At 44.0% G+C, this 13626-nt stretch overlaps 1 protein-coding gene across 3 annotated transcripts in view; it reads left to right on the forward strand.

Annotated features, from left to right (window-relative positions):
* casp3b (caspase 3, apoptosis-related cysteine peptidase b) overlaps nucleotides 1–13626 on the forward strand; it is a 43682-nt gene continuing 30056 nt past the window's right edge. The window contains exons 1-2 of one of the 3 annotated variants that reach the window (XM_080189409.1): nucleotides 1–68; nucleotides 9727–9793. In XM_080189409.1, coding sequence (XP_080045535.1) covers nucleotides 9750–9793 — 44 coding nt within the window. In that variant the 5' untranslated portion in view covers nucleotides 1–68; nucleotides 9727–9749. Of the gene's footprint in view, nucleotides 69–139; nucleotides 234–9726; nucleotides 9794–13626 lie in introns of those variants that run through there. The other 2 variants (XM_080189408.1, XM_080189407.1) reach the window with 2 other exon arrangements.

Consider the following 13626-nt stretch of genomic DNA (forward strand, 5'->3'; position numbering starts at 1 on the left):
AAAGGGCTGCCGGGGTGTGAGCTGGAAGTCGGAGGCTCGAGGCGGTGAAGGTGGGTTGCGGAGCGCAGGTAGTCCGGACTTCAGCCGTTTGGGTCCTTCGTTTGTTTTGGTTGAAAGAGAGGGTGGCTTCAACAATAATAACGCGCGATCGGAGTTTGCCGTGGGGGCTTTTTGTCGACCCAGGGAAAGTTGCTCTGAGTGTTGCCGATGTCTCCTGATGGGAGGTGGATCAGGTGTGAGTTAGCGGACGCAATATTCACGTAAACCGTTCCACTTTCATTTGCGTTTTCATTCCAAGTTTCCCAAGCTTAAAATATGCCTTCGGATCCGGGAAGTTTCTGATTGATTTGTTTGTAAATTTGCACAAACGTGTTGATGCGGGCGAGTTCTTGTCCCGACAAGTGATGTTTTCTTACCTGTTTGAGGTGAAACTAAAACACACTCAGCCTCGAATGTGTTTACAAAATAAATAATGAAGGAAGGGAATCAATCTTACTGAGCTGTTAAGAGATGAGATTTATAAATAAATTATAGTTTCAAGACTTTATTATCGAAGTGTTTTAAATTGTGGGCAGAGGCAGTCATTTTTGTATCGATTTTGCGATGAGTACTATTTTGCTTGGGTTAACAAAACTGAAATCAATGTCACAATACCTCCTCCAGAAATAAGGTGCCGCCGTCATTAATATAGAATAAGACTATCAAAGCAATCTGGACAAACTGGAAGCCCTTGCACATATGTACCAGATTGTGATTTGGATCTCATTGATATAAGGTGGGGAACACCCTGTGCTCACCAGTTACCGAACGTGTCTTGGGATGTTTCATTTGTGTTGTGATTGCCATATAAATACAAGTTGTACTTGCAGACGTAGACGAGTTCTAAACATGGCTTTTTGGCATTTAAGAGCACATCCCTTATGAGGAGAGGCTGAATAAATTAGGCTTGTACTCGTTACAGTTTAGAAGAATGAGGGGAGATCTCATTGAGACGTATGAGATGATGAATGGGATGGATAGGATAGAGGTGGAGAGACTCTTCCTGCTCAGAAAGGATAGCAGGACTAGGGGGCACAGCCTCAAGATAAAGGGGGGGCGGTTTAGAACGGAGTTGAGGAGGAACTTCTTCACTCAAAGGGTGGTGAATCTCTGGAATTCTCTGCCCGTTGAAGTGGTGGAGGCTACCTCGCTAAATATTTTTAAGACGCGGGTTGATGGGTTTTTGATAAGAGAGGGGATTAAGGGTTATGGGGAGAGGGCGGGAATGTGGAACTGAGCCACGACAGATCAGCCATGATCTTATTGAATGGCGGGGCAGGCTCGAAGGGCTGGATGGCTTATTCCTGCTCCTATTTCTTATGTTCTTATGTTCAGATTGCATTCATTGATTCAAATATTCAGGATGGATAAATTGTTAATTGGAGCTAGTGTGCAGGTAAGGGGGTAAGACTAGAACATTAATGTGAAAGGCTTCTCATTAGAAAGGAGGGTTTTGAGAGTATAATAGATCTTCATGCAATCAGTGCAGCTGTCAGTTGAATTCATATGTATTTAATATGAATACTAATGATGTCATTTCCCATGTGGTTGAGCAAATTGAAGTTACCTCATCCTTATTGATGGTTAAAGTAAAGCCTAGCTGGGAAATGCGTTAAACACTCTTTAGATTCAAATTGATGCATTATTTTATTGTTTCCTTTAAATCTGGAAATACGTTCAATTATTTTATTACATAGTTATGTGCTTTGAATTCCAGGATATAGCACATGTTAATGTTTATGTGAGTATATTAAAGGAAGCTTTAAAAAAAGGACAGGCAGTTGGAAAAGTACAAGGAGGGAATTTCAGAATATAGGTCCTGTAAAATTTATTGCCTGTATAAATGACTGCTATTGCTGGGGTAGAGGGAGGGGCAGTGCACAAGAATTTGAGGAGTGTAGAGTTCAGGGAAGATTGTAATGCAAGTACAATATTTTGACTATATCATTACTCTCTGCTTCGTATTGGTCAGGTAGAGAGAGGTCTGTACAGCGATTAACTCCTTGCATTGGCAGAGTTATCTTCATGTCAAATTTCTCCTGATAAGCACATAGTCAAAGATATGCAAATGTTAGATTGTGGGTTGTCTTTAGGCTGCCTTGTATTTTCCTTTCAGGTGGACTATTGTTATAACCATAAGCGATTATAGATATGAACAGCCAGAGAATTCCGGCCAAGGTCTTGCTTGACACGCAACAAAAGTGGGAGAGTTCCATTGAGTTTTCCTTTCCAACTCCATGTGACTGAGGATGCCTGCCTATCTGATGTGACCATGTCCAAAGCTGGCATTGTAATTGCCCACACAGATAATTTTGTGGTCTAAGGATTGATAGTGGGTGATAGTACAAATCATCATAGAACATTTACACTGTGATGTTCATCACTGTGGGAGAATATGCACTTGTTTGTTCATCTCTACTTATTACGGGGAAAGGCACAGATTCATAGGCATTTGTTGATACCTTTTGGAAGGTTTTCCAGGTCCTTAATGCAATACTTGCCTTTATGTTCTGTAAGTGATAGACTATTCCAAAAGAAAGTTTATCCTCCTCTTCAAACTGACCTTTCCTGCTAATCTTGTCTTGCTAAGGGCAGCTATGTCCACACCTTTCCATCTAAATTTCCTGGCTACGAGAGTTGAATGGTGTTCAGACCTTATTGCTGGTTTGATGATCAAGTTGGATGTGAAAATTCCAACAAGTTATGATTGGCTACTTTGATTACTTTCTTCTTTTGTTTCTTGCTGCCAGATTGAGCTGCACAGTATGCTGGGCATTAATGTAAGGAACAAGCTTTATTTACACCTCCTTTCATCTGTTCTGTTCCCCCCTGCCCACCCTGTTTTAAACCAGCCAGCTCTGCATTCCTAAATAGGGCGGCTGGGTTCTCAGAAGCTGTATCAGGCAACTATTTGAGTACGTCTAGTGATCAAAACTATTACGAGTACTGCCTGGGTATAGGTTGAGAGGTGTGATTTAGTGACTGCAGCTGTCACTGCACCTGCTTCCCATTGCCATTGGAATTGGTTGCAAGTCCGAAGACCATGCTTTTTCGCTAAACCTGTGCTAAGGAATTTGATTATTATGAAGGAAGACTGTGTGCTGCTGTCCAAGTTTTCTCGCTGCTTTTACATCATCCCAGAGATGGGGAATCCAAGATGTCTAGTTAGCTTGGCAGCTTCACTGGCTTGTATGGGGTGTTTCTATGCTTTCACTCTTTGTCACAGTTCACACCGCATTACCATTGTACCATATCCTTTGAAAATGCCAAATAATTATGATATGAAAGGTGATACAATGGATTTTGTTTCGCTCTTGGAACATCTGTCTCTCCAATATGAGGTAAATATTAACAGAGTTCACTACCTGAAGGAGTGGATTTGACTGGAAGTGAGAGGCTGTATGTAGATTCAGAGAAGACTTTTGATCAAAGTCCAGCCTCCTTTTTGTTAGCTAGGACCCATTTAATAAAGAGGACTAGAGTCACTTCACAGCCTTTGAACTCCAAAGATGTGCAGGTTAGGTAGATTGGCCATGCTAAATTGCCCCTTAGTGTCAGGGGTACTAGCTAGGGTAAATGCATGACATTATGGGGAGAGGACCTGGGTGGAAATGTGGTCCGTGCAAATTCTATGGGCTGAATGGCCTCCTGCACTGTAGGATTCTATGAACTCTGATATCTTTCAAAATTCAGGTCACTTATTTGGAATTGCAAGATTTTATTACTGTTACTAAACTTTACTAGTGGTAATAAAGGAGTGGTAGGGTTTAATTAATTCAGAGAATAATCAAAGTGGGGAGGAAGTTTTTCACGCAGAGAGTGGTGGGTGTCTGGAACAGGCTGCCAGAGGAGGTTGTGGAAGCAGGCACATTAGCAACATTTAAGAGGCATCTGGATGTGTATATGAATATGGAGGGAATAGAGGGACATGAACTGAGTACATAAGAACATAAGAAATAGGAGCAGGAGTAGGCCAACTAGCTCTTCGAGCCTGCCCTGCCATTCAAAAAGATCATAGCTGATCTGTTGTGGCTCAGTTCCACATTCCCGCCCTCTCCCCATAACCCTTAATCCCCTCTCTCATCAAAAACCCATCAACCCACGTCTTAAAAATATTTAGCAAGGCAGCCTCCACCACTTCAACGGGCAGAGAATTCCAGAGATTCACCACCCTTTGAGTGAAGAAGTTCCTCCTCAACTCTGTTCTAAACCGCCCCCCCTTTATCTTGACGCTATGCCCCCTAGTCCTACTATCCTTTCTGAGCGGGAAGAGTCTCTCCACCTCTATCCTATCCATCCCATTCATCATCTTATACGTCTCAATGAGATCTCCCCTCATTCTTCTAAACTCTAACGAGTACAAGCCTAATCTATTCAGCCTCTCCTCATAGCTCAACCCCCTCAACTCCGGCATCAGCCTAGTAAACCTCCTCTGCACTCCCTCCTAGGCTAAAATATCCTTGCGTAAGTACGGCACCCAAAACTGCACACAGTACTCCAGCTGCAGCCTCACCAATGCCCTATACAGGCACAGCAAGACCTCCCTACTTTTATATTCAATCCCCCTCGCGATGAAGGCCAGCATCCCATTCGCCTTCCTGACCACCTGCTGCGCCTGCAAGCTGGGTTTTTGCGACTCATGCACAAGGACCCCGAGGTCCCTCTGCACCGTCGCCTGCTGCAGTTTTTCTCCAAGTAAGTAATAATCCTTCCTACCATTATTCCTACCAAAGTGGACCACCTCGCACTTGCCAACATTAAATTCCATTTGCCAGTTCCTGGCCCATTCGCCCAGCCTATCTAGATCCTTCTGTAGACTCTCCCCACCCTCCGCACAATTTGCCTTTCCACCAATTTTGGTGTCATCAGCAAATTTCGACACCCTAACTCGGTTCCCTCCTCCAGATCATCTATATAAATGGTAAATAGCTGAGGCCCCAGCACCGACCCCTGAGACGCTCCACTAGTCACCATCCGCCAATCCAAATAGCACCCATTGACCCCCACTCTCTGCCTCCTATTTGACAACCAATCCTCTATCCACGCTAACACCCTACCCCCAACTCCATGCCCCCTGACCCTCTGTAATAACCTCTTGTGAGGTACCTTGTCAAACGCCTTCTGAAAATCCAGAAAGGCCACATCCACCGGCTCTCCTCTATCCACCGCCCTAGACACATCCTCATAGAACTCCAGTAAATTTGTCAGACACGACTTCCCTTTAATGAAACCGTGCTGCGTCTGCTCTATCAAGCAGTTCCCCTCAAGATGCCTCGCTATTTCCTCCTTGATGACGGATTCTAACATTTTACCTACAACAGACGTTAAACTAACAGGCCTATAATTTCCTGCCTTTTGCCTGGCACCCTTCTTAAACAACGGCGTAACATTAGCCGTTTTCCAATCTTCCGGCACTTCCCCGGAATCCAGCGATGTCTGAAAAATAACCACCAAGGCATCCACTATCACCTCCGCCATTTCTTTCAGGACCCTCGGATGCATTCCATCCGGTCCTGGGGACTTGTCCACAATCAGCCCCTCCAGTCTGTCGAGTAAGGGCAAAGGTATTTTTTTCAGTTTAATTCGGGCATCATGATCGGCACAGGCTTGGAAGATTGATGGGCCTGTTCCTGTCCTGTACTTTTCTTTGTTCTTTATGTGTTAATTCATTTATTAAAAAACAATGAAGATAACAGAGCAGGTGATGTGTTGTGACTGCAGAGCGTTGGAGCTGCTGAGCACCAGTGTGAAACAGGACAAACATCTGCAGCAAGTGTCTGTGGCTTGAAGAGTTTCAACTCAGGGTCATTCAGCTGGAGACCTAGTCACAAATTGTGACACAACGGGGAGGGAGAATATTATAACAACAGTTTGTTCTAGAATACACTCATTACGGTGGGTGTTTGGATTCAGTCAGGGACAAGAAGTATGAGTAAGGCAGATATGGGGACATTGAATGTCAAAGTGGAGGAGCCTAAGCCTTTGCAATTGCTTAACAGGTTCAAGGATTTTGCAACCTGCTTGGGCGAAAGTGGGAGGTGAAAGATAGACGAGCAAGCTGACAATGGCACAGGAAGCCATTCAAGCAGAGAGTTTAATAGAGATGTAGTGGTAGTGGAGTGCAGTATAACTGGTGGATAGATACAGTTCTCTGCAGCCAAGAATGAGATTTCAGGCGATGATGTTGCCTGCTGGATGCTGGGGTTTGGGACATCTGCTGTGGGCTGGTGAGGAACTTGTAGTGGGAGGGGGAGGATCCAGTGGTTGTGCTCCATGTAGTAAATAGTCTCACAACACCAGGTTAAAGTTCAACAGGTTTATTTGGTAGCACGAGCTTTCAGAGCGCTGCTCCTTCATCAGGTGGGTGCTCCATATAGATACCAATGCCATAGGCAGAACTAGAAAAGAGGTACTTCTGAGGGAGTATGAACAGCTAGGAGCTAAATTAAAAGGCGGAACCTCAAAGGTAATAATCTCTGGAACATTCTTCATCTGAACTGTGCTGTAGCACTGTTCTGGAAAGTCATACTTCCGGGAAGTTGAGAGTTCTAAACTAAATAGTGGGTGTATAGGCTCAAGTTTGGGAAGATGTGATAAATTAGTTAAAGAATTAATGCAAATTAGCAATAAGGGAAATGATCAGAGCATGGCAGAAATGGATAGAATGTACAAATTTAAAAATGTACCAGCAGCTAAGGCTAGAGATAACTAATGGCTTTGCATCAGAAAGCACATAACATTTGTAACCAACAGATGAATTGATAATGTAAATAGAAATACACATGTATGATCTCATAGCCATTACAGAGACATGGCTGTATGATGACCAAGGTTGTGACCTGAATATGCAAGGGCCCTTGACATTTAGGAAGGACGGGATACTAGCGAAAGGTGGGGAGTAGCTCTGTTTATTGGGGGTGACATTGGTACAATAGAGAGAGAGAGAGATTACCTTTGTTCTCGTGATCAAGATGTGGCATTAGTTTGGGTGGAGATAAATAGCAAGGATAAGAAGTCACTTGTGGGAGTGGCTTATAGGACCCTAACAGTAATCGCAATGTAGTATGGATATCCAGGAAGAAATGATGAGGGCTTGTGAGAAAGATAGGGTGATGATCATGGGTGATTTAAATTTGCGTATAGGTTGGACGAATCAGTTTGGCATAGATAGCCTGGATGATAAGCTCATAGTGTTTTCAGGTCAATTTCTTAGAGTGGCATGTTTTGTCACTTGGCAGTTAACTGTCACCATCCCCTGCTGCATTCTACTTGCCAATGTCTCTACCAATCAGAGTCCACTTGTCAATCCATCAACCCACTCTTCTCATACAGTAAAACTTGTTACGTTCTCCTTACACTGGTATTCTTGTGAAATGTCTTAATGAGTGCAATACAAAAATCTTTGACTTTTTTTCAGCAATACTCAGGTTCTGTACTAGCAAATAACTAAATGGTCATAAGGGATGATTGCACAATATTCAAAACCATTCGCAATTCCTCAGATACTGTGGCAGTCCGTGCTTATATACAGCAAGACCTGGACAGAATTCAGGCTTGGGCTCATGTGGCAAAAGGCTTTGTGCCACACACGTGCCAAACAATGATCATCTCCATCAAGAGAGAATCTAACCTTCTGTCCTTGACCACTTCTATCATGCTGGGGTTACCATTGACCAGAAACTGAGTTGGATCAGCCATATAAATACTGTGACTACAAGAATAGGTCATAGCCTAGGAAATGAGTGACCCTCATCTTACTCTTCAGAGCTTATTGATCATCTGTAAGGTACAGGTCCAAAGGTTGATGAGATACTTCCCACACACCTATTTCAGTGCAGCTCCAACAACGGTCAAGAAACCTGACACCATCCAGGACAAAACAGACCTCTTGATTCGCACCTCATCCACCCTCTTTAACATTCAGTCCCTCCACCATCAACACACATGGAAGTGGTGTGTGCCATCTACAAGATGCATTGCAGCAACTCACAAAAGCACTTTCAAAGTACCTTCCAAACTATACCACCTATAAGGATAAGGAAGATCATTACCTGGAAGTTCCCCATCAAGTCACACACCATCCTGACTTGGAATTATATCGCCGTTCCTTCACTGTTGCTGGATCAAAATGTGGAACTCACTTCCTAACAGCATTGTAGATGTCGCTACACCACGTAGGCTGCAGCAGTTTAAGAAGATAGCTCACAACCACCTTCTCAAGGGCAATTAAGGATGAGCAATAAATGCTGGTCTAGATGACGATGCATGAAAAGTTGGGTTATGAACAGCAGAGTTTTGGTTGACTCCAAGTTGATGGAGGGCAAAAAATAGGAGGCCGGCCAGGAGTGTGCTTAAATAGTCAAGTATAGAGGTAACAAAGGCATAGTTGAGCGTTTTAGTGTCAGATAAAATGAAGCTGGAGCTGAGTCAGGCATTTTTAGAGGTGGAAATAGGTTGTCGTAGTGATGGCATGGCTATGTAGACAGAAGCTCAAATTGGCTGGATGTATGAACAGTTGTGTTCAACCTCTGATGATCACTGAGGAAGCGGGTGACATTGGTAGCTAGGTTTATGGCAAAAATTGAAGACAGTAGCTTCAATCTTCCCAGTGTTTCGTTGGTGGAAATCTGATGTTGGTCAACTAGGGCAGTTTCACAGTAACTTCATAGCAGTGTTAATGTAAGCCTTACTTGTGGCTAATAAACTTTAAACTTTGACACACTACCTCTAACTTAACCTTTAAATCTTAGAGTTTAAGCGAGGTGGACATTGAGCTGGGTGACCTAAGTGTATATGTGGAAACTGACGTTTTGTTTTCAGATGATATTGCCCTGAGGCACTATGTAGATGAGAATTGGAGATGGTGAAAGACAATAGGGACACCAGTGGTGATGTTGCCTGAATGGGAAGCGAAGCTATTGCAGGTGATTTTCTGTACGCGACTGGAGAGATTAAAGTAGAGGCTAGCACTGCTATCCCACCCACCTGGAGAGGTGGTGAACTATGTCAGAATTTGCAAGCGGCTCAAGAAGGATGAGGAGGGAGAGGTTGCCACTGTTACCACCACACTTGTGGCTTTGATAGTTGTTTCAGTGCTTTGACAGGGTGGAAAGCGTTTTAACGTAAAGCTCCAGGAATGGTAGGCACTGATTTAAGAGACAGTAGCACATTTAAAAACCTGGAAGAAGAAAGATGAGGTTGCTGACATCGAAATTTATTGGTTGTCCTAGGAACTTTGTGGCTTATGAAGCCATATCAGAGGTAATTGAGAGTTGACTGCATTGATATGTGACTGGAGTTCACACATAAACCAGACTGGATAAGGGCCGCAGGGTGTGGTCACTTACTGATACCAACTTTTTTTTTTATATCTTTTTTTTTCAAGACTGAATTTTCAACCTGCCGTGGTGAGATTACAGGAACAATGACGTAACTACACCACTGGATTCTTCTGCAGCTTCACTCTCTTCATTTATAAATCTGGCAAGCCCTTGTGCCACTGTGGTACTGATCTTTTCAAGACCTTCAAGCTATCCTGATTGTGACCCATGAATTTGCTCACTGATCTCTGTTCAAGATTTCTTCTTTCCAAATTGTGCGATATTTTCTACATATCGGTGCATGTTATTAAGGTTAATTTGCCTAGAAAATACAATTACTCATGTATATGAAATCATTTGCTTACAGCTGCAGAGGCTGATAAGGGAACAATGTCTGACACCATTGATGCAAGATCCAGCACAATCGAGGAAGGGTGAGATTAATTTATTTCTTCTACTTAAAAATATAATTGCTTAGATGCTTAAGAGGTATTTTACAATTTGTAGCATTCCCACAACCAAGAATATTTTCTTCTAGATTTATTAACTATTTACCATCGGGCTGACAAATTATTGCTTTTACTGACTCTGTCTACATGTAATTACAGATGAATTCAATTGACACAATGTTAATCACAACCTTCATTAGCAATATAAATGTGATTTTGTTAACGTGATACATCTGAATCATTTTTACGCCAGCAAAATAGAGATTAAAATCTTGAGAGGCGTGCATCATTTGTTTATTTGAATTATTTTAGACCCAGTATTGTTGAATGGTCTGGTTGGACCAATGCACGGCACAGACATGGAGGGCTGAAGGGCCAGTTTCCTGTGCTGTAGTGTTCTTTGTTTGTTCTTTATCCTCTGAGGAATACAATTGAATTTCCTACTAAATTTAAAAGTAATATCTTCCAATCCCAAACCAAGATATTAAATAAGGCCAATTATACGCACAAAGTTGATTTGGTTAAATAGATTAAAAGATCTGGTGGTGGACATTTCAAAAAACAAATCTTCAAAAAAACTGAGCAAGAAAAATTTGTTCATGTTTACTAAAGAAGTAAGGATAACATTGCTTTAGAAGAAGAAGCTTAAAACGTTGCAAAGAACAGTGATATGCATGAAGATTGGGAGCTTTTTAGAAATTGGCTGGGGAGCCTGGAGGTGAGATGACACATCTTTCCTGTCAAAAGGAGGATTTTGAATTGAAGGAACCGTAGCGTACCATAAAAATTCACCAGCACTTGGATTTACTGGGCTATAGCAATCACAGGAATTGAGAGGAGACTTGGGAAAACTGTTCCCACTCCCCAGGGAAGGTCTCATTCCAACCTAGAGGTTCTGCTGCAGCATCTGAGTGCCTGCATTGGGCTGAACTGGAAGTGGCCGAGGAAGTCAGCAGCAGGGATGTGATTCCTCCAATTTGGAGACAGTCCATCAACGGGATCCAAGACATCAGGAGGGAATGACTGATGTATGACATAATATTTTCAGGGCCACCCCTAGCTTCTGATGTACCCAGCCTTCTCCTGCTACCGACCCTTCCCCTCAACCTGTTGCTCCCTCACACCCATGCCTCACTGTCACCTTCCATAAATTGTATGTTTTCCATCACCACATGCAAGCCATTAAGAATACTTAACTCTTTACATTCAAGAAAGCCCACCAATTGGTATGGGGCAATGATCTGTGTGGAGGTGGCTTCTAGTGACGAGCACCCTGTTGACCTTTTGCGGTGCATGCCCACCTGTTCCCTGGGGTGGAGGTCTTGTTCAAATAGACAGTAGATATCATCAGCAATTTGCCAGGAAAGCTTGAGGCCCTCAGTCTTGTGATGAGAAGTGATCCTCTCCAGGCCTGTACATCCTTTGGAGGACATAGTAAGAAGTCTCACAACACCAGGTTAAAGTCCACTAAGTTTATTTGATAGTAAACCCACAAGCTTTTGGAACACTGTTCCTTTGTCAGGTGAGTGCAAAGTTCTGATCAGAGCATATAAAGGCACATACAGTTTACAGAATACTGATTAGAATGCGAGTCTTTACAGCTAATCTGCTATTCAAGTCTTAAAGGTGCAGACAATGTGAGTGTAGATAGCATTAAGCATATGTTAAAGAGATGTGTATTGTCCCCAGACAGGACAGTAAGTGAGATGTTACAAGTTCAGGCAAGTCATGGGGTTACAGATAGTGTGACATGAACCCAAGACCCCAGTTGAGGCCATCCTCGTGTGCGGAACTTGGCTATCAGTCTCTGCTCAGTGACTCTGCACTGTCATGTGTTGTGAAGGCTGCCTTGGAGAACGCTTACCTGAAGATCAGAGGCCAAATGCCTATGACTGCTGAAGTGTTCGCCAAACGGAAGGGATCAGTCTTGCCTGGTGATTGTCAAGCAGTGTTCATTCATCCGTTGTTGTAGCAACTGCATGGTCTCCCCAATGTACCATGTTTCAGGGCATCCTTTCCTGCAGTGTTTTAGGCAGACAACTTTGGCTGAGTTGCAAGAGTATGTGCCGTGTACCTGGTGGATGGTGTTCTCACGTGAGATGATGTCATCCATGTCGATGATCCGACATGTCTTGCAGAGGTTGCTGTGGCAGGGTTGTGTGGTGTTGTGGTCACCATTCTCCTGAGGGCTGGGTAGTTTGCTGCGAACAATGGCCTGTTTGAGGTTGTGCGGTTGTTTGAAGGCAAGAGGTGGGGGTATGGGAATGGCCCTGGCGAGATGTTCGTCTTCATCAATGACATGTTGAAGAGTCCGGAGAAGATGTCGTAGCTTCTCCTCCCCTGGGGAAGTACTGGACGATGAAGGGTACTCTGTCCACCGTGTCCCATGTTTGTCTTCTGAGGAGGTCGGTGTGGTTTTTCGCTGTGGCACGTCGGAACTGTCACTCAATGAGTTGAGCGCCATATCCTGTTCTTATGAGGGCATCTTTCAGTGTCTGTTGCGATCCTCCTCATCTGAGCAGATCCTGTGTATACGGAGGGCTTCTTTAACGTGTTTAGGGTGGAAGCTGGAGAAGTGGAGCATCATGAGGTAATCTGTGGGCTTGTGGTACAGTGAGGTGCTGAGGTGACTGTCCTTAATGGAGATGCGTGTGTCCAAGAATGCAACCGATTCCAGAGAATAGTCCATGGTGAGACTGGTGGGATGGAACTTGTTGATGTCATCATATAGTTTCAGCGATTGTTCACCATGAGTCCAAAGGAAGAAAACGTCATCAATGTATCTAGTGTATAGCATCGGTTGAAGGTCCTGTGGTGAAGAAATCTTGTTCGAGCTTGTGCATGAAGATGTTGAGGTGCGAATTTGGTCTCCGTGGTTGTTCTGTGTGTCTGGATGAAGAACTGGTTGTTGAAGGTGAAGACATTGTGGTCCAGGATGAAGCGGATGAGTTGTAAAATTGCATTTGGAAACTGGCAATTGTCGGCGTTGAGTACTGAGACAGTTGGAGCAATGCCATTGTCGTGGGGGATGCTGGTGTAGAGTGTCGATACATCCATTGTGACGAGGAGTGCCCCTGGTTCAACTGCTCCATGTCTGCTGAGTTTCTGTAGGAAGTCCATAGTGTCACGACAAAAGCTGGGGGTTCTTTGTACAATGGGTTTCAGGTGCCCCTCGACGTAGCCGAAGAGGTTCTCACACAGGGTCCCATTGCCTGATACGACGGGACAGCTGATTGTGTTTGCCTTGTGTATCTTTGGGAGGCAGTAGAGACTTCCAACGTGGGGAGTACGTAGGTGAGAGCACAGAGGGTGCTCTGAAGGTCCAGATCAAAAGTCTTGATCAGAGTGTTGAGTTTGACGGGTGTGTTCTTTGGTCAGATCTGCGGGTAACTGTCTGTAGTGTTCCTCATTGTTCAGTTGTTGGTAAACTTCTTTGCAGTAATCCGTTCTGTTCAGTATGACAATGGCCCTCCTTTGCTGGTTTGATGACAATGTTGCGGTTGGTCTTGAGAGCATGGATGGCATTGCGTTGTGCTTGGGTGATGTTCGAGGCTGTCTTGTGAGTGCGGTTGATGAATCTGGTGTTGACGCACATCCTGATGGCTTGGGCATACATGTCCAGTCAAGGGCAGCGGCCTTTTGGAGGAGACCAATTGGACTCTTTCCTCTTCGGTTGCTGCACTGTGGATCTCTCTATCGGCTGTTCCAGTTCATTGGCTGTCTCACTGTGTTCGCTGTTGGCCTCATGGGATTGTGGAAGAGCTCCCGCAGTCTCATTCGCCTGTTGAATTCCTCTGTGCCTGCTGCAAGACTGATGG

Source organism: Carcharhinus amblyrhynchos, chromosome 5, assembly GCF_965287045.1.
Source record: "Carcharhinus amblyrhynchos chromosome 5, sCarAmb.v2.hapA, whole genome shotgun sequence".
NCBI lineage: Eukaryota > Metazoa > Chordata > Chondrichthyes > Carcharhiniformes > Carcharhinidae > Carcharhinus > Carcharhinus amblyrhynchos.